We start from the raw sequence: 22,107 nt of genomic DNA on the forward strand, positions 1-22,107 counted from the left end.
AAGGAGACACTGAAGTTCGGCAGGAGCTAAGGCTGCAGCTTTTTCAGGGACTCTTCAGTATGTCTCAAGGTCATTCAACTTGTGAAATAGTTTGATTACTTAGGATATTTAGATAAGCTTTCATAAGGATCCTAGTTTAAAAATTCATATAATTTCTTCATAAGTTTATCTAGACTAGAATTTGCTTGATACCTGACGATGATAGTTGACTTTTAAAGCTGTTTGTTGCAGCATCCTGGTACCAACAGTATTTGTGAATCAGTTTTTCTTTATTGGCATTACTGTTAAACATTTACTTAAATATCACATTTTTTACTTTGAATAACAGAAATGATGCAAGAACTATATGATAACACCATATTACAAGGCATTCTAAGTCATTTTTATATCAAAAATTTAATGCTGTTTTGAAATTGTTTATTTTTCTATACATATGTGTGTATGATTTACATGTATGAGTAGAGATGCACACTTGTCAGGGCACATGTACTGGGACATACATGTGGAAGGGCAGTCAGAGGACAATGCTGTGGAGCTGTTTATCTCTTTCCACAGTTACATGGGTTCCAGAGATCAAACTCAGTTCATCAAGCTTGCGTAACGAACATCTCTATTCTCAGAGCCATCACTCTGGACCCCACGTCTCTTTTTTACTGCCTTTTTCTTATTCAACCTCTCTGTTATCTTTCCTGACTAATCTTCAGTTTCTCTTCATTGATTGAAAACACAGTTCTAGATAGGCATGCCATGTGAATTTTCGCATTTTGTTAGGGGAAAAGATTATTTCATGCTTTCCAGACATTCCTTAATGTCACATTTGTTTTTATTTTTAATATTTTATTATTTTTAATTGTATGTATGGTGGTATGTGCACGTTAGTGCAGGTGCCTTCAGACCCCCTGGAGCTGGAGTAATGGGCAGTTGCGAAATGTTGGATTGGGTGACTGGAACCTGACTCAGATCCTCTGGAAGAGTGGTGTGCACTCTTAACTGCTGAGCCATTTCTCCAAACTTGCATATTTGTATTTATAAATAATGCCACTGCACTGTTGATTCTTATCTGGCACATTATGATTCCCAAACCAACAGTTTATTCTGTTCAGCCAGACAGTTTTTATAACAAACAAACTATTTTCAAACAAAGCTAGAAATTTTTGGAATGAGTACTTCTATTGAGTTCTTGTTAAAAAAAAGAGGTTCATAATGGAAATACTCCTTCAGTATATATACCATTACCTCCGGGAGAAATGCTGATTTTCTGCCAAGAGTCATGGCTCTATATCACTAAAACTGTGTTTAAAATTTTATAGAATCTTAAAGCCATGACAGACACTGATTGTGTTCCCAGGAAACCTGAAAATTTTCAGCCTAATGCCCCATGGTATACAAGTTTCTTACAGATAGAAAAACATAAGCATATCTACTTGTAAATGGCTGATTAATTAAATATGTATATTTTAATGAATTCCAATGTTTGGGGTATTAATTTCAGTATTACTAAAGTATTATATCTAGTTAGAACGTAAGTGTGTACTATTCAACACAGAACAGATCTCTTTAGATACCTGCCATCATTTCTGACATCCCCATTATGCCTTTGTTCTAATTGATTTGTTTTCTTATGGGGATCCCACAACAGATGACTACTAAGACACAGTTTATATCCCATTTAAAGTCTCTATTACAGCCTTCTGGAACTATACCCAGGTATTCAGGGATGCAATTGTAGCCTTGAGAAAACCATGCCCATCCTGGCATTCAGTTTGGCAGCTTCAGAGTGGAGAAAAGGGTACAGGTGGTGGGAGGTTCATATAAGCAAGAATTTGACAAGAAGCTAAGATAAACAGCTGACTGAAGGAGGAGGTTTGCACAGCAGTTTAATGGAAACTAAGCTAAGTTAGCTGGGTTATCCTGACCTTGCATTCCTACAGTAGAGTTGGATAATTTCCATGGCATTCTCCATCAGAAAGATCAAATTCTAGTTCAACCTGAAATGGCCTCAGCAAGAATACAGGATGGAGGAAACTTTGTGCTGTCTTTCTCTCTCATAGTTTAACATATATAGTTTTAGTTCGTGCCCATATGTTTCAGGTGAATTGTAGACAGTAGTATTGCAGTTCCAAACAAGACCAACATGGTTCCCGCTATCACTAAATGTTTTATATAAGTAGAGAACATGGCACTAAGTAAAAATGAATGAAAAGTTTTAGAGTTAAATAAGCGATGTGAAAGAAAAGTACTATCTAGATTGCATTATAAGACTAGCGAATCAATTCTAGGGAATCAAAGCCTTGAGGAAGTCATGTTTACTGAAGCCTTGTTTACTTGAATAATAGTGAAACCTATCAGTTCTGGCTCTGTTCCAGGAACTATTCTCAGTCCTTTTTATATGTGAATTAATTTCATCCTCATCACAATTTGTGATATAGGCATGATTGTTTTCACCTTTTTCTCAGTCTTAATTATATATGAATTCATTCCACCACTATCACAGTGCTATGATGTAGACATTATTGTTTTCTTCCTGTAGCGTGCGTGGTCTGCCGGCAATGGGAAATAACCAAACTAGCCTTATCTGAAATAATCAGCTTTAATAAAGGGAGGAAATGGGAGAAACTTACAGAGCCAGGGTTCTAGCGAAGAGCAGGGAACCAAGAGGGAGGAGCTTACCAAAACACGGATCCTTTAAAGGTATTTTGTGCCCTGGAGCGGTCACGCCCCTCAGACAAGGGATTGGTCAGCTACCCCATCATTTCCCCCTTTTGTCTAAATAAGACAGATTCAAAACTAAATACAACTATATACAGTGGGAATAGATAATATAAAATTACAAGAAGCAAACAATATTAAGCAAGGAACATATAACAAGTTTTACTAAGCATTCTACTTCAAGGAGTCTAAATAATGTAGAGGGTAGCTACAATTATCTAATCTTCAACCCCATCAAAGATCTGAGAAGGGAAGTAATATTACTTAAGCAACCAGGAAGTACAAACGAGAAACTTCCTAAATGTGCAACAGATGACAGAGACAACCAACTACCTGGGCAATCACACAAAGTCTCGTTAGCAATGTTGAGGCAACCAACTTTGGCTAAGGCCTAACACAACCGACATACCATTTTTCAAAGGCAAGGAACCTTTAGTAGAACTATCCTACCCTGTCTTGGCAAGATAAGGCAATCCTGTTTTATCCACTTATGGATATTCTGTATCTTTGTCAGTAGTTGAGGTATGGGCTTTTCTTTGCCCAAAGGCCAGTTCTGCCAAGAAGACAAGCTCCCAGTGGAGTGCCTTTGGTGCTCAACATTCTCTCGGTAGTAGAGCAGTATTGCCAGGAGTGATTGTGTCTCATAAGTACAAAACTCTAGGTTAGATTAAAGGCCATTTTTTACAGCTCTTCGAAGAGGTCGAAGATTATACTATCTATACTAAATGTAATCTCTATGTATCTAAAAAACCTGATTATCCTAAATATAAATATGACAAACATATAATTTTCAATACCTATCTAACTTGAAGACTAAGAGAATAAACAACTGTGCAATAAATGAAGACAATGATTTCCAAATGTAAACAAGGTCCTGCATATCCAAGGCTGGCCTCTAGCTGTAGCAGTAAGGATGGCCTCGGAGTCCTGGTCTCCCCTTCAACCTTTCGGTGCTGGAATTCTAGACATGTGCCACTACCCTGGTTTATAAAGTGCTGGTGGATTCAATGCAGGGCTCTGTGCATTCTAGGAAAGCTCTCTAGCAACGGAACTGCAAATCCAGCTAGACAGTGAGTTTTGTACTGATGCCCAAGGTGGGCTCTAAGTGTCTGAAGTTCAAGAGAGTTCCAAGGTTGAAATAAAATGTAGTTGTTTTTCAGTACGTAGTAAATGAGAAGAAGCACAGTTAAAAGACTAATGGATTATGGGTAGAAGATGGGTAGACTTCAGTTTGGATAGATGGAGTGCTGATAAATAGAGGAGATTGAGAGGAGCAAGCCAGATAGAAGTAAGGAAGACTGACCACACATCTACACAGTGAAAGTACATAAAATACTGTTATTTGTGTTATATGTTAACTTCAGAGGGCTATATGACCTTGTTGTTAAAGTGTATTAATTATAAACTGGATTTGCTTTCCTCAGAACGGCTGGTGGTGGTGGCTGAGCACTGTGAGAGGAGTTTGGAAGACCTGCTTCGGGAAAGGAAGCCCGTGAGGTACTGCAGAATACGTAGCCAATAAGTGAAGAGTGGAAACTGGCAAACACAGGAGGACTCTACCCAGAAACTGAAGGGCATTGATTTCTTTCGTTCTTGTGTAATGATAAAAATTCAATGTAGCTTTTTACTTTAAGAACTTTAATTCAATTGGTGCATAGAAATTCATTGTTTACATTCTAGAAAGTACTTGAAAAAATTCCTCAGTGGAGTGTACATATATGAAAAATTTGACATCTTAGTTCTAAGAATTTGTTCCACTAGCCAAGGTTATTTTCCTTAAAGGAGCCATGGTAGCTTCTTGGTGTACACCTGTAGTCCCAGGTGAACAGTGAACTTTCTTAAGTAAAGGCCAGGTTGAGAAAGGGGCAGAAATAGTAACCATGACTTTGGTACAACTTAATGATAGGATTTAATTCAGTTATTTCAGTGACTCAAGAAATTTATGTTTTCTTAGCCAGAATAGTGTGCTATCTAACTTTCTTATTACAAGTGCACTATTAAACTATTTTTTTACTAATTTACTCAAAATTATTTTTATCATAAAAGATTTAATTTATAAATAAAGTTATATTAAACTAACAAAACTTGCTTACCACGAATCCTTATGACATTGCAATTATCTACTTCATCCCCTGAACCTGTGGCTGGAGTTCCCATACATGACAGCAAGGGACACAAGGAAAAGCTCCAAACTATCCTGAGGTCAACACCACTTAGAATTGCAAAGAAAGAAACACCAAACACTTAAGATGGTCAACCTAGAACATCTTTTGGGAACGTATTTACAGAGTGTTGCAGCAAGATATAGAGAGATTCTAGTTGCTCAATTAGAGGCGGCCTGCTCGGTGTACTGATTGCTGGCAGCCTGTCACTCACCTATGCTCTAAGCAACAGCAGCAGGAAGCACCTGCTGTCATTGGAGTGCTGGCTGGCCTCATATATTAGACTTTGAAGTTCTTCTCATGGACAGTGTTGAAACTCTTGGGCCTAGAGTATAAGGATTCTTGGTATCCGACAGAGGCTAGTTGCAGATCTCTAGTGGCTAATGAGGCTTGGCTACAATCTGGGGATAGTTCTACCAGCTATGGGGTAGCTCTTGTTTGTGGCCCTTCACAACCTTCTCCATATTCCATATCTGTCACCTTTGTTCCCTGCTGTCTCTGCCCTCAGCGACTCTCTACATATCTTCAGTCTTCCCAGCTCACCTGGCTTGCAACAATTGAAAGTAGGCAAATTAATAAACAAAAACAAACAAAATTGAGATAAGCCTTTTATTGGATTTAATATTACAGTTACAGGGGCAAGTGGGAAGTATCTACTGACTGACTACAGAGGTGAGGCAAGCAGACTGTGACCAGAATAGGATGTGATTTGGCAATGGTGTTTGTATCACTCCTGGTACAGTGATTTTTACAAATGAAAGACTGTGCTTCCAGCAATTGCCAGCCTTTCATGGGGCCAGGAAAACTGCTCTCCTCTGGACTGGGTAAAAATAGCTGTAGTTCACTGAAACTTGTCTTCTCTAGGCTTCCACTTTCCATGGCTCATGACTGCCTAAAATGGTCCTGTCTGGTGCTTGAGTTTAGCCATGGTTGTAGGGATCCTTTGCAGCAACCTGCTGAGATGTCCTCAGAATAATTGCAAAGAGTCCAATATAGGGTTGCCATGAGGCCTGTCCAACCTTTGCATGAATATGGGCTGCTTGGCTGATATTACCCCAAAGCTTCCACCATAAGACAAGAGTGTCACACAGGCTTGTGTTTGTATTTGACTGGTCTAAACATTCACAGAAAGCATTAATACCCAGAGTTCGGATTGAAAGTTGATTTTCCATTGTTTGTTTCTAATTGCCAATGGATAGCATTCCAGATACATAGCATCAACTTCACTTATGTTAAAATAAACACCTAAACACCGAGTTGTAAAATATGCCCAACCTAACAACTTCAGACACTGCACAAGTATTTTTATACTTTCTTCAAATATTCTTTGATAATTAATTTGTGAAAGTCCCATTGCAAAGCATGTGAATCTGAGGGGAAATGAGTTATTTAATTTAGTATAAAATACATAAACTCAATAGTAAAAGGTTTTCTCTTTCAACTTTTAAACTATTTCCTCTGGAGCTGGAGAGGTGGCTGACTGATTAAAAACAGGTACTGCATTGGTGGCTCACAACTACCTATAACTCCAGCTCCACATCACCCTCCTCTGGATACCATGGGTACCTGTGTTCACCTGCATACATTCCCCAAACAAATACATGTATATTCCATAATTTAAAAAATAAACAGTAAAATAATTTGTTTTTTAAAATGCTGCTGAATAAGTGATATGTTCTAGTTAAAATTTCCAAATGTATTAGCATATCATTGAAAAACACCCTGTCCTCTGATTTTGAATTTATAAGATAATAAATATTGAATATTGTATATTAAAGATCTTTTTTAGTCTTGAGAGTATAGGAGAGATTCTTTAGAATAAATAGAATTATATACTTGCAATATCATTTGAGTATTAATCAACAGTGTTTTTTCCTCTCCATTTTTTATATTATACAGTAGCTAACTATACTTCATCTGTTTTCTCCTCAACTTTTTACCTCAGGCTGATAAGAAAATTTAGCCAAAGGAAAATGTATATGGAAAGGATTAGGGTTTTTATAAGGTGGAAAAACATGTTGAACTTATACAGTCTAGAATTGTTCCCTTTTTGGTTTGCTGACAGTATGTGTGTTTTGGCTTATGCAGTGGCCTTTAGAAATATCACGGATCATTGATTTGAGGAAATAGCATGTGTGGTTTTAGTTAACACTTCTATATGAATGATTTCCAAGTCTATCTCGGCAGCCCTATATGAATGATTTCCAAGTTATCTCAGCAGCCCTGACCTCTGGTTTGCTTCCCTGGTTTCCATTTCTTGCAATCTAATAGAATCTCTTCTTGGAAACATTGCAGATACCTGAGGGAATTGGTGGTTTATTTGTCAAGTTAACAGAATCTAAAATCACCTGGGACAAGAGCCTCTGAGAATGTCTGTGTGAGATAATCTTAATTATGATAACTGATGTAGAAGAACACACTCACTGTGGGTAACACCATTCCCTGGGTTTGGAGTCCTGGACTGCTTAAGAGAGGTGAAAGCAAGCTAAGTTCTAGCATGCATGCATTAGTTCACTGCTCTCTGCTTTTGATTTTGGATGTAACACAGCCAGTTCTCTCAGGCTCTGTCATTGTGACTTTCCTTCCATGATGGACTGGGAGTAGGAGTCAGATAAGCTTCCTCCTTGGAGTTGGCTTTTGTCATAATTTATCACAGCATCTGGAAAAGAAACTAAAGTTCTCTTTGAAAACAAATTTACAATTTACCCAAGTATTATAGAATTTTATACTAATCATTATACCACTAACTATTCATACAGCCTCCAAAATACAGTTATACCAGCTAATTACCAAATATTTAAACCAATGAATTTCTTCTAATGTAGAATACTTTTATTCCAACCTCAAAAATACCAAAGTTTTATTGTTCAAACAAAGTCTGAGACTCCAGAGTGTGAACCCCATCCAAAACATATTTTTAAGTTACTTACTTCCATAAAATGGCACAGAGTAAACCCATCCCAAAGAGAAGGGGTAAGAAAATAACAAGAAAACCATAGCCTAAATCAAGACTGAAGCACAGCAGGACAAATGGTATACCCTGTAGCACCATCTGGCACTGAGGGCTCCCTGTAACAGTAAACAGAGGCCAATAGACGTGGTTGCTGAGCTCCATGGTCTTCCCACCAGCGGCAGCACACATTCACTTTCTCTTGGATTGGCTTTAGTTAGTACCTGAACTTTCCTTTGACTGTGTACCAGATTACTGTCATCTTTAGCTTCTTGCTGGGGTCTGCATAGCAGCACAAGCCTGGCCTTCATAGCTTCGCATAGTAGCCTTTCAGAGCCTTTTTTCAAGAAATATGACCCAGCCACGCGTTACCTAGTATCACCAGCTTTTTTCTGGAATCTTAGAACAAGCCTTCATAACTCCCTTTCTCAAGTTGCATCATAGGATGATGGTAAATTCTGCTGTTGCTGCTGCTGCTTAAGATGTAGTCTGGCCCCCTTAGACTATTGCTTCAGTGTCATCTCTGCAGAAAATATTCCCAAGGCAATTGTTTTCCCCTAGCACACCATGGAAGTTCTATGTTTTTGGACACTGTTCTTTCAAATGAGTGTTCTATAAATGGGTGCTCTGTTTTATGTCTGTACATGAGTGAGGTATTATTTACAATTTTGCCCATGCAGAGTGTAAAGAAAGCACATGAATTCTCATTTATGGGACTTTAACAATTACAGCTGCTTTGTCCATGCTTACTTTGTCTGTGACTTTAACTTGGGTCATGTTTCCTTCTTTACCAGAGTGTACATTTTTGGCATCTTTTGGTTCCTCTTTCTGCTCTTCTTTCTAAACTTGCTGTGGCTGTACATCTGGCTAAATGCAGTGAATATAGCCACACCACAGCCTGAATGGTGTCTAGTCTAGAAATTTTCTCTTCCAGGCAAGTAGCGTACTGCTTTTTAATTCATCCACATTCATTGCTCAGCACAGACAAGCATGAGTTCAGATGACTTGCCAAAGTATAACATGGATGGCCTCTAGGCTAACTCCCAATAGAATGCTTGTTCCCTTTGAAACTTAATGAGAGACCATTTATGGTCTCATTTCTATTAGCATTCTGGTCTTTCACACTCCCATCAGAATCATTTGCTAAGCTTTCCATATAGCATTCTCAGATATCACTAACCTGTAACTCCAAAGTTCCAAATCCTTCCTACAAATAAATTTCAGAGACCTAGAAACATATGGTCAGGCTTATCATGGGTACTCTACTTCTTGGTCCTGATGTTCAATTTTAGTCATTTTCTTGTTACTATAACAGAATATCTGGCAGATGACTTAAGTGAAGAAGGATTTATTTTGACTGATCGGTCAGTAGATATAATCTACTATGGGAAGGATTTGTTATTGGGAGCTTTTTATGTGCTTGCTTGCATCTGGGCAAAATGGGAAATAATGGAGTCATCTATCTTAATTTCTGAATGGCCTTGTGTGTCCCATTGACACACAATATCCAAAAGGTCCTTGTTATCTCCTCAAACAGTGTTAACAACTGGGTGAACCAATGATTCAAGCATGAGTCTATATGAGACTCACCACTTCAAACTATACTACAGAAACTAAATTTTCTGACTTAAACTTATGTTCAATGCTAGTTATTTCTAAGTTTCAACTTTGGAGTTGTCTGATTTAGATAAAGCCTTAGACTGTGTTGGGAGAGGGAATACACGTGCAACTGCATACAAGCGAACTGTTACATGTTAACTATTAGATAACCTTAGAAGGCAGAGAGAGCACAAAGCAGGGAGACCTGAGTTCAGAGCCAGCAAGTTCTAAGACATCAAGGCCCTTGTAGTGAGACCCTGTCCCAGAAACAAACACTGTCTCCCCACAAAATCCCTCAAAACCAGACAAGTGTACCAAATTCCAAAGGTGCCATTCACCACTGTCTTCAGTATTTTAAACAGTAATATTTTCCTTCTCCTTTTATTTTGTGTTTAAAAATAAATTTTAAAAATTAAACCCCAAGTGTATAAAGAGACAGAAAAGCAAGTCTGATTTACTGTTTGATTCAAACTGAAAATACTGAGCCTTTAACTGTAATTCCTATATCGTCTCAAACAGTAGCCCAAAATGTAGCTAATTGATTTCATAAACTTTACTTTTTAAAATTTTACGAATAAAATTTATTTTGATACACACACCCCTTCATTTTAACATGAATGTAATTTTGACATACACATCTAATATCAATTGATAAAAACACTCTTAGGAAGTAGAATGAGTTTTCTGTATTCAGTGTTTAAAAATTGGTTTAATAAAAACAATCACTGTAAAGATTTGATTCCAATTCCATAAGAAATCTGTGTTGAAATACAATGTAGCTGAGGACCTCTAGTGTCACTGCCGAATATGGCATTAATTTATAATAATATTTATATATAAATATATAATATATATTGTGTAATATATATTATATATTTATATATTGCATAATATATAAATATAATTAATTATTATTGTGAAGTGTGTGTGTGTGAGTGTGTGTGTGTGTTGTGAGAGGAGAGGAAGGAGTGGGTGTTGGGACAGAGAGGGAGAGAACAAGAGTAATAAGTGTTGGGAGCAGTGAGACCCCAGATCCTGAATTTCTTGTAATCCCCTGATCTGAGTGCCTACAGCTGCTCTGAGCACGAGACCTTCACGAGTTCCTGATGGCAGGAGTGGTTTCTGGTGGGTTTGGCTGGGGCGTGGCTATCTCTATATAATCTGCCCCTGAAAACAATAAAGGGGGCATTCTTGGGGAGTTCAAGGATGACCTGTGTCGCTGTCTTTCTGTCTGTCTGTGTTTGTGTATTTTAACCTCCTGCCCCTTGCTCGAATCTCACGAACTGGGTGCCAGCGCACCGAATGCAGACATGGGGGGCGCGGTGCGCTGCAATTGGAGGTTCCCACCGAGATATCGGAAACTGGAGGTCCCAGCCGAGATCAGGAACTAGGGAACGCTGAGAGGTCGCCCTCAGAAGGTGAGGGTGGATTGGGGTATATGTGTTAATCCTGAAGTCCTTCGCTTGGTTTGGCAGCAAGTGGAACTCCAACCGAGAAAGAGGGGTAAATGAACAGGGTTGTCCCCGGCCAGAGGGGACTTATGTATTGGGAAAAGATAGAAAGAATGTATTTAGCTTAAAAAGATAAATGTGTACAGACGTATGATATGTTGATTGTGTTGTCTTTTGTGTTCTGGACTGGAGAAAGACATTTGATTCTAGGAACTGCAAAGAAAGGTATCTTGACTTTAAAATATGGGCTTAAGAATTTGATGCTTTGGAAAAGAGGTTCTGTTTTTGTCTCCACAGACGATGAGAGCCTAAGGATTTATTCGAGATTCATGTGGTTTGAATCCCCGAGACCTCCTGAAATGTTGCAGTGGAGTGTGAGCCGCGGCAGCTCCAGGCGGGCGCTGAGGGGCTGCCACGCGTGCAAACCCCCGGGACCTGCCTCGAGGACCAACGAGGCAAGAAAGCTAGGCCCACTCCAGCGCAGGCCTCAGGGCGCAGAAGCGCAGCACGACCACAACCCGCATCTGAGCACTACTGGAAAATGGCAGTAAATTGCAGTAAATACCCCCAAGAATGCAGCGTCCCCTCTCAGCAGGAAGTAGCCAGACAGATTGACAACGCCCAAATTCCCTAAGTGGGGCCCCTTCAGTGGTTGCAGAGCAGCAAGCCTGATTCTCTGAGTTCTGCTCCACTCCATGCACCAGTTTGGACCCAGAATGAATGCAGCTAGTGCTAGAAGGCAGCTGGAGCAGAGCTTTGCTAGGTAGCTGTGGTGGAAGGCATATTGCCTCTGCCCAGTCGGTGCCTAGCCTGGCGGATGCCACAGCAGTGCCCAAAGTACATGTTACCTGGAGATACTTGACCCCTCATCCCCCCGAATACTTAAGATCAGACACTGTTTTATAAAAATTTTAGGGGGGAGATGTTGGGAGCAGTGAGACCCCAGATCCTGAATTTCTTGTAATCCCCTGATCTGAGTGCCTACAGCTGCTCTGAGCACGAGACCTTCACGAGTTCCTGATGGCAGGAGAGTGGTTTCTGGTGGGTTTGGCTGGGGCGTGGCTACCTCTATATAATCTGCCCCTGAAAACAAGGGGGCATTCTTGGGGAGTTCAAGGATGACCCGTGTCGCTGTCTTTCTGTCTGTGTCTGTATTTTAACCTCCAGCCCCTTACCCGAATCTCACGAACTGGGTAAAAGCGCATCGAATGCAGGCAGACATGGGGACTTGGTGCTGAAGAGAAGCTAAAGTTAATGGATAGAGGCAAATGAGATGCTTAAACTATGTTTTTGTCATTTAAAACATTTTCTTAACATTTTAATTAAAATATATTTACATAACTTCCCCCTTTTTTCCTTCTCTTCAGCCCCTCTTATATCCCCCATTTTCAAATAGCCTCTTTGTTAATTATTACTGTTACATATAAATATATGCACAAGTATGTAAATACAGCCCGTTGAGTACATTTTTTGTTATTTGTGTGTATGACTTCAGGGCTAACTAAGTTATATTAGATAACTAATAAGGGCAGTCATCTCCAAAGAAGGCTAAATCTCTCAGCAGTCACCTGTAGTTCTCGGTGGAGGGCTGGGACCCTGGGAGATTTTACCCCTTCCTCATTAGCATATCTATTGATACTGTCATTTTTCAAGACTTGTTTATGCAGCCCCTTCTAAGTCAATTTCACTAACATTCTCACTAAAAATCTTTCCATCCCCATCTTTAGTAGCCTTCCATGTGCCATCTACATGCAGCAGTTGTGCTGCAGATATGTCCACTGTCTCCCTCCCTGTCTGAAAAAAAAATTATTTCCCTTCATCTTTACTATTGCCTCAGTAGCTATAGCTCTTTCAACGTTTACCTTTTGTCGTTGCATCCAGATATTAATTTTTAAAAGTAAAGCCTTCTATTAAAAATATTAGTAATTGGAATTGGATTGAATGATTTCTCTGTACCTTTCTGTACATATTAAAGAAACTTAGGGAAGAACAATGGAAGAAAGACAGGAAAAACAAAATGGGTATCTCTATGCGATTGGCTTAGAGAAGGTAGGTCAAGAATTAAAGCCAATGTTTGATAAATCATAAATTACTGGAAGTAGTTTTATGAGTTCATATGGAAATATGTAGTGTATATATAGTATATAAAATATCTTTTATTTTCATGGACTTAGTTGGTTTTTTGATAGATTCAGTGGTTTTCATTGATTTGGTCCAGATATTTTAAATATTACTGGTAATTTGGTAATATACCAGGCTGGTCAGTGACAAATGCACCCTATTCTGCTATAAGTAGTGTGTATCACCCAAATTAAAACCTTCCCTTGGAAAAAGAAAGATGGTTTTTATTGTAGCCCAAACTGTAAGATTCTATAGCACAACAAAACGTTATAATTAGGAAGTCTAAAATATGTAGAAGTAGATATGTGTGTTTACATATGTCACATATACTTACATAAATACATGTACACACATGTCTGGGGTTTTGAGATGGGGTTTCTCTGTGCCTGTCCTGGAAATCACTCTGTAGACCAGGCTGGCCTCAAACTCAGAGATTCCCCTGCCTCTGACTACCAAGTGCTGGGATTAAAGGTATGTGCCACCACCACCCAGGGAAGTAGATATTTTGAAGATATATGTGCTCTACTTTCTCTGAATGGAAGAGGTACAGCAAAGCATTGCTGAATGCTTTTATTACATCTCATTTCCCTTGAAACAGACTTTATTTGCCTTGTAATTGATCTGATTTTTTTCTTTGTAGCTATACAAAGGTTTTGTGCATAGCATTTGAGGTACTTCAGGGCTTACAGTACTTGAACAAGCATGGCATAGTACATCGGGCATTGTCTCCTCATAACATCCTGTTGGATCGAAAGGTAACTTTCAGCTAATAAAAGATAGTTTTATGTTGCTTGAGAATGAAAGCTACTAAAATCCTGCATATTAATCAGAGAAACAAAGACTAGTAATGTTTCAGAATATTTGTAATAACTGTATGAAAATGATGTATTTTGTGGCAAACAAACTTTTAAAATTTATTGTTTGACAAATTAATTTGTCATTTGCATTAAGATATTTCATAGTGATTTTCTCTTTTTTCGTTGTAGGGTCATATTAAACTGGCTAAATTTGGACTTTATCACATGACAGCTCATGGTGATGATGTCGATTTCCCAATAGGGTAAGGATTGTTTTCCTCTATTTTGAATTCTGTCTTAACCTTGATAAACTTCGATAGTATATATTTGGTTAGTGGTTCTTGACATGAAAACAGTTTTCTTTATTTACTACATTATATTTTTCTATATACTTCGTTAACAAAAAGACAATGAGCATTTCCCCAGTATCTCGAAGATTCCTGAACTGATCTTTAACAGAACAGAAACAGAGTCACAAATCATTGGCTGTGTTTACCTTATGATATTCCTTAATTAATTGCATTTCATTAAGAATTAAGTGGTAAGAAAGCAGACCAGCTTCTTAATGATAGTGCGTTCATTTACAGGCTGGAAAATGTCAGTTGTTTTACTTTCAGTTTAATGTTTTATGTTTTAGTTCCTAGTTCCCAAAGATAGAAGTGTATTTTTAATTTCAAGTTGATTCATTGTGGGTATTGGAAGTAATGAGATAAATTACAAGTGTAGTAAAGAAGTCTATTTAATTGTTTCTGGTGTGAAATTCCAGATCTATGCTGCCTCCCGAGAAATGAGTGGAAATTTATTTCATGGTATATTTAGATACATGTTTCTGATAGAGACGGCTGTATTGTTGCATGATTCCTCTGAAACATTTTCATGATGGAATCCTTTCCCTTAAATCTCCATTATTTTTAACAAAAATAAGAAAAAGGATTTCTGTTGTCCTTCAGCTTCTCCACATTAACATTTCACTGTATTGAAATTGTCTTTCATCTCCTGTGCTTGAGTTTGTGTATGTCTGATATTTTTGTGGCAGCCTGAGTAGATACTGGCTTTTTATCCCTAAAACTTACGCTTATATTCCACAATAGGGACTTCTCCTACATAGCTTCGGAATAATGATGAAACGACCAAACCAAACTTATCTAACCTAGAAATTGTAATCATATTTATTCACATGCAGTGTGACAGTTTTTAATAGTATTCTGCCGCGCACCGCGCCCCCGTGTATGCATTCGGTGCGCTGGCACCCAGTTCACAAGATTCGGACAAGGGGCTGGAGGTTAAAATACAGACACACACAGACAGAGAGACAGCGACACAGGTCATCCTTGAATTCCCCAAGAATGCCCCCTTTATTGTTTTCAGGGGCAGATTATATAGAGATAGCCACGCCCCAGCCAAACCCACCAGAAACCACTCTCCTGCCATCAGGAACTCCTGAAGGTCTCGTGCTCAGAGCAGCTGTAGGCACTCAGATCAGGGGATTACAAGAAATTCAGGATCTGGAGTCTCACTGCTCCCAACAGTATTCCTTTGTGTTTCCTCCATGGGCTCTCAAAAATCAGTCTTTCACACTACTACCAGGAGTCTCATGGAGAAAATTTCCAAAGTAGAATATTGTTTAAATTTTTAGATTTTTTTTTTGGAAAATTTCCCCTTTATTCTAAAAACTTAGATTGTAGGTTTATTTTTTCCTTTTGCCTTTTTGAAACAGATTCTCTCTACATATCCCCAACTGTCCTAGAACTTATTGTGTAGACCAAACTAGCCTCAAACTCAGAGATCCACCTGCTTCTGCTTCCAGAGTGCTGGATGAAGGTATGTTCCACCATGCCTGGCCTGTAGGATTTTGGTTTTTGTTTAGTTTGTTTGTTGGTTTGTATCATTGTCTCACGCTGGTCTGGAACTCGATGTATATAATCCAGGCGATTGAGACTTCAGTCAGTAAGGAAACATTTATTGAGCACTTTCTGCTCTTTATTTATTTTATGCATAAAGCTAATATTAGTTCTTGACCTCAAATAACTTACTCTTCAATTGGCAAATTTTCTGTACTGATGGCTTATTAAGATACAAATTCATAAACTTAACATTTCAATACATTCAATGGTAGAGGATAATTTTATTCAGAAACATAAAAATGATATAGTAATAGTTAACAAGTGCCAGGCAATGATGGCCCATGCCTTTTATCCCAGCACTCGGGAGCCAGAGACAGATCTCTGTGAGATCAAGGCCAGCCTAGTCTATAAAGCGAGTTCCAGGATTTCCTCTAAAGCTATACAGAGAAACCCCGTCTTGAAAAGTAAACAGGAAAAAAATAGTTAACAAGTTCTTATGGAAGAAAACATCCTTTTTATTATAAGTTCATAGTTAAGTTCAAGCGTCTTCATTGAGTTATCATTACCATTTGCAATAAAGATCTATAGTAAACATGACTATCATTACATCTGCATTTTGTCTAAATCAATTTCTATCAAAGAAAACTAAAAATAACACAAAAGTTACTTTAAGTTTCTGACTTACATTTAAGATTACATTAGGTTTTGGTGATAAATAGAAGTGAATTTTTATAGCGTATCAATCATTTGGTTTTAAATGCTTTTGTAAACCTGGTCTTGTGTTAGCATTCAGCACAACTGCTTTGAAGTCTGAGTTTCAAAGAATCTTACTGGAAGCTATAAAGCACAAAGTGTGAAACCTTAGCCAGGAAAAATAAAATAAGTGATCAAACAGCAAGGCCAGAAAGAGCCTTTACATCAGAGGAGGCTCACAGTCGATGCCAGTGACAGATATTAAGGAACGTAAGTGTTACCATCTGCTTAGAAATATTGGAAGGAGTTAGAAATTGGGCATTAATTTTGATTGGACAGTAGCTTAATACCCTGTTAAAACTGCAAATGATAAAAGCCACTTGTGTTTACCTTACCAACCATGTTCAAAGTGAAGTTCTGGTAATTTTCGTTGAGTATTAGAATGCGACACTTAAAAGAAAGTTGCTGAAAGACAATGCCCTCCATTAAAGAGCCGTTTTTAGGATCTTTATGAATTTCTGTCTGGTTAAAGGGGACCCAGAATTTTTAGAACAAGGGTTACTTCTATGCTTATGTCCAGAGTTTTTGGTGTACCAATTTAATTATAGCTTTGTTTGGCTTTTCATTAACTGTACTATGATTTTCAGTTCACATATTGGAAGTCGGGAGTAAAAGTGAATAATTTACCTTTAGATACAGCAAGTGATGGTGATGACAGTACAACATCGGGTCTGGGTTGCATTCTATTTCGTAGAGCATCTTTATCTATTGATATTTACAACAGCTTTGTGAAGTGGGCATTGTCATTTCTACAGAAGAAAGACAAGTCAGATTTTACTGAAATTAAAGCACAGGTTTTGTTGGGGAAGAAATTCAGGGATAGAGCAATTGCAGAGCATGTATAAGGCTGTCTCTGGGGCTTCAAGACAAAAAAAGCACTGTTCAAAGAGTGGAACACATGCTAGAACATTACATCTGGTGCTTTTTATTAGACTTTTGATGTGGGATTTCCCTCTGTATGCTATGAATGGTTTTTTTCCCCCATCTGTTAATAAAGAAGCTGATTTGGCCAATGGCTTAGAGAATAAAGCCAGGTAGGAAATCCTAACAGAGATATAGAGACAGTAGGCAGAGTCAGGGACACACCACGTTGCTGCTGAAGGAGAATGATGCTGCAATGCTGGAATCTTACCAGTAGGCCACACTCTCGTGGTGATATACAGATTAATAAAAATATGTGAATATAAAATATAAGAGTTAGCCAGAAATATGCCCAAGCTGTTAGCCAAGCAGTGCTGTAATTAACACAGTTTTGTGTGATTATTTCAGGTCTGAGTGCCTGGGAAATGAACAAGCAGCCTCCACCTACAGACTTTAGTACTTTACAGACACCACACGTTGACTTAGAAAAGCAGTATTATCATTGAGGGCAAAATAGCATCTACATATTTCTATATAAGGGGAATACATGAGTACACTAAAAGAATATTAAGGTCATTCTGATAAGTAATGATTTAACAATTTAACAAACTAGTTTTATTCAAGTTACCTATCCAGAATTAAATGAGTTATATTTTACGTATAAATAAGAAGTCTGGATGATTTTATGAGGAAGGGACATCACATATATTTGCATGTATTTTTCATAGTTATTGTTATAAAATAATGTAAATGAAGTGAAAAATCCAGATTACGGTGTTCATGACTAAATTTGAGAAACACACACCCACACGATACTAAAATAGAAAATACCTACATGCTGTGTCTAATAATTCAATTCTAGGTTCATTGTATTCTTGGATATTGAGGCCTTTATTATATTAAATATTGGTTTTGCTTAGATCTTATCACTATGTGCTGGTTCTTCCTCCTTGGAATAAATCTATAACTTAATTATTATTTTATAGAAACCCACAGTTGAGAGACTTTGAACTTTAAGTTGATGCTGGATTTTTAAGAGACTGAACTTTTAAAGTGTTTGAATTTTTTCCAATTGTATGATTTTATCATTTTCCCCTTTTCTTTTCTCGCTCCAAACTCAACATGTACCACCCAACCATGTTTTCAAGTCATGGCCTCTTGTTCTTTAATTTTTGCTACATATTTTTGTGTATGTGTTTGTGTATGTGTGCATTCCTAAATATATAAATATAGCTTGTACAGTCTGTATACTGTACCCATGAAGTCTCACCAACAGGGCTGTCTAAACATGACTTGAACAAGGATAACACCAATAGACATGTTGACATGGAAGGAGGAAAACTCGTGAGGTTTCTACCCTAGACACAGAACTACAAACAGTAAGATATTCTGGAATCAGGAGTAGTCTTCCTGAGGGAAGAGAACACCAATTGGTTATCCAACACTAAGTGCACATCCCTGAAAAATATGTACATACAAGTATTTGAATGTTTTAAAGTCTGTGGAACTTTTAAAGTTATACTGTTTTATTTTTTATACTGTTTTATATTACATTATTAACATCAGATTTGGGGGCATAAACAAGAAATGAAATTATATTATAATTTAATAATGATGTCTTTGCGTATCAAGTTGATAAGGGATCATTTGTGCTGGTTAGATTTTTATCAACTGACACAAGCTAAAGACATCTGAGAAAAGAGAATCTTAATTGAGGATTGCCTCCATCAGATTGCCTTTAGGCAAGTTTGTAAGTCACTTTCTTGATTAACAGGTGACGTGAGAAGGCCAAGCTCACATGGGTGGCAGCACTCCTGAGGCGGTGGTCTTGTATAAAAAAAGCAAGTAGAGAAAATCAGTAGGCCGCAGTATTCCATGAACTGTTTCAGTTCATTCTTGAACTTCTTCTCATCCCTCAAGGATGGAGTATAATTGTAAAATGGCATGAGCCTTTTCCTGTCAAAGTTGCTTTTGGCCAGTGTTTTATCACAGCTGGCCAGTGTTTTATCACAGCAACAGCAAAGCAGACTAGGACCTGTTGAAAATAATTACTACCTATTTCAAAGGTCAGATGATAAAACAATTCACCATTAACAGAAGATCAAGTGGTCAGAGGAAAGAAAAGAACTAGAGGTCTGCTGTAATGCCGATATGATACAATCACAGAGAAGAGCAAGAAACTAAACACATGCCACAGAGAGAGATGATGTTTTTAAAATGATTTAGGAGTCCTGTCTGTTCAGTTTCACTTCCTAGACACAAAGGCTCGTATTTCTATGATTAGTTCAAGATTCTTTCTAGTAATCTCTGTGGATTTATTTGTGTAGTATTTTTACATCTCATGCACTAATTGTAAGAATGTGCTACTGTTTCTATCACCATTGTAGCTCATTATAATTATTTGTTATTTTCACTTGTGTTCTAGGTATCCCTCATATTTGGCACCAGAGGTAATTGCACAAGGAATTTTTAAAAGTACTGATCATATGCCAAGTGAAAAACCATTGCCCTCTGGCCCCAAATCAGATGTGTGGTCTCTTGGGATAATTTTATTTGAGCTTTGTGTGGTACGTATAAAGAAGTATTAAATTAATAAAAAGATTGTGTTCATTAGAATTTACTTTTTAGAGAGAAACTTTATATAATAAATCATTTTCTGTGCAAATTGACTCTAAATAGAAAAGGCTTATGTCTCAATTTGGCTTTATTTCTATTTTATCAGATAGAGGGAGACAGACAGGGCTAGACAGATAGAGTGTATGAGTGTACATATATGACATACTATGGGTGCCTGGTGCCTAGAGAGGCCAGAACCGTGCATTGAATCCTCTGAAAGTAGAGTTACAGATGGTGATGAGCTTCCATGTGAGTGCTAGAACCAAACCTGGGTCCTCTGCAGGAGCATCAGTGCTTTTACTGTTGAGCCAGGTCTCCAGTCCCCCTTCCCAGTTCCTTTCTTCATTTTTATCTTGATATTTCTCAGTATGTTCAGGCTTTTACTACTTGGATAAACTAGTTACTGGTTGCAGGCCTTTGAAGGGAATCTTACCCCTGTTTCTCCTCCTACCCCACACCCCCATTTCTTCCCGACTGCCATGAGGTGAGCATACTCCTCTATTGCATGTTCCTACCGCTGCGATATTCTGCCTTGCCTCAGGCCCAAAGTCTTGGAACAGGCCAAGCATGAACTGAAATCTCAGAAATTATGAGCAAAACTAAATCTTTTCTACTTTTGTGTTGATATCAAAGATAATTTTGACATAACCCTGAGAAACTCACAAAACACCCATCTGTTGTTTCTGTTATCTACAGAATTTTCCAAATATTTTGAGAGTAATCCTCTCCATTTATTCTTATCATTGCTAAGAATTTTGACATTTTTTCCATTTTGTGCTTTTGAGATCTAACTTGATAACAACAAGCAAATGTGCAAATCTGAGTTAAGTTTGGTGTTACAAGACATAGCTGTGTGATGTTATTGAACATTAGTTTATATTTTATTTTGTTTTTTAGAAAGGGTTTCATTGTAGCCCAGGTTAGGCACAAACATTTTTCATGACTGAAGCTGGTCTTGAATTCCAGGCCCTTTTCTTTCTCTCCCAGGTGCTAGAAGTGGAGGTATATACCACCATTCACAATTAAAACCCAGGGCTTCATTCATGCTAGGTAGGCCTCAATCTACCTGAGCTACATTCCCAGCCCTATTATCTTTCTGTTACTACAAGCAGACAAACTTGACAAGACTTAATTTGGATTCATAATTTCAGAATTTTGAGTCCATAATGACTTGCTTGTTGCTGCTTCTGAGTTGAGGCAGCATATGACAGTAGAGATGTTTACTCCCCCCAGGGCTAAAAGGGGAAAGGGTGAAAGGGAGTGCTACAAAGACATCTTAGTAGTTAAGAGCATTTACTGCTCCTGAAGAAGACCCAGATTTGGTTTCCAGAACCCATATCTAACAGCTCACAACCATCTGTAGGTACAGCCACATGGGCTCCAACACCTCTGACCTCTGTGGGCACCAGCATTCATATGCACACACCCACACATAGCCAGAGAGAGAGCAAGAGTGAGAGCAAAAGAGAACAAGAGAGAGGGGAAGGGAGAGAGAATATTTAAGAGATGGTCCCACTGTCCCTTTTAGGGGCATACCCTCATGATGAAGCAATCTCCCAGTAAGCCCCGCCTCTTAACTTTTCATCACATCTCAATAGCAGTGGATGGGGGACTATGTCTTCAACATACAGGATTTTGAGATACATTCCAGATTCAAACTCTAGTACATACTTAAACTCTAGTACATGTTAAACTCAAGGACCACTGAAGTAATAGAAAACTCCTATTGAAGAATTAAATCTCAAGACATGGATTCCATTTCTACAAATAATATCTGTTTTTATAAAGTTATTGGGAAATATATGAAATAGTGCAAATATATTATGCTGTACTATAGTTTGTTGTATGACAGAGTATAAATATTAGAATTTACTATTAATATTAAAATGCAACATGATAGTTTATATATTGCTATTTCATTCTCTAAAGAAAATCCCATATATCCTGATTCTCTATTACCCTTTGTCTAGTCATTCCAACGTTTTAATATTAAAAAAAGACAGTGAAAATAATTTTGCTGAAAATCACAAATGAAATGAAATTTTGTTGGAATTTGAAGTATGCAGTGTTTCTTTTCTGCTACTTCCACAGATAGGTAAACTCTTATGATGTAGGTATTTCTTCTTTCCCCTCCCCTGATATAGGTATTTCTTATCTAAGTAATTCAACTCAACAAATATTGCTGAATATTTACTGTGTGCAAAGTTTGTTTCTATGGATTGCATTGACAGAATTTTGTACGTT

At 37.9% G+C, this 22,107-nt stretch overlaps 1 protein-coding gene across 1 annotated transcript in view; it reads left to right on the forward strand.

Annotated features, from left to right (window-relative positions):
* The window catches only part of Tbck (TBC1 domain containing kinase), a 118,309-nt gene that overhangs the window by 4,409 nt on the left and 91,793 nt on the right, over positions 1–22,107 (forward strand). Inside the window, 4 exon segments of the mRNA XM_038311710.1 lie at positions 4,134–4,206; positions 13,633–13,747; positions 13,979–14,052; positions 19,673–19,814. Coding sequence (XP_038167638.1) covers positions 4,134–4,206; positions 13,633–13,747; positions 13,979–14,052; positions 19,673–19,814 — 404 coding nt within the window.

This window comes from Arvicola amphibius, chromosome 14 (genome assembly GCF_903992535.2).
Source record: "Arvicola amphibius chromosome 14, mArvAmp1.2, whole genome shotgun sequence".
In the NCBI taxonomy this organism is placed as follows: Eukaryota; Metazoa; Chordata; class Mammalia; order Rodentia; family Cricetidae; genus Arvicola; species Arvicola amphibius.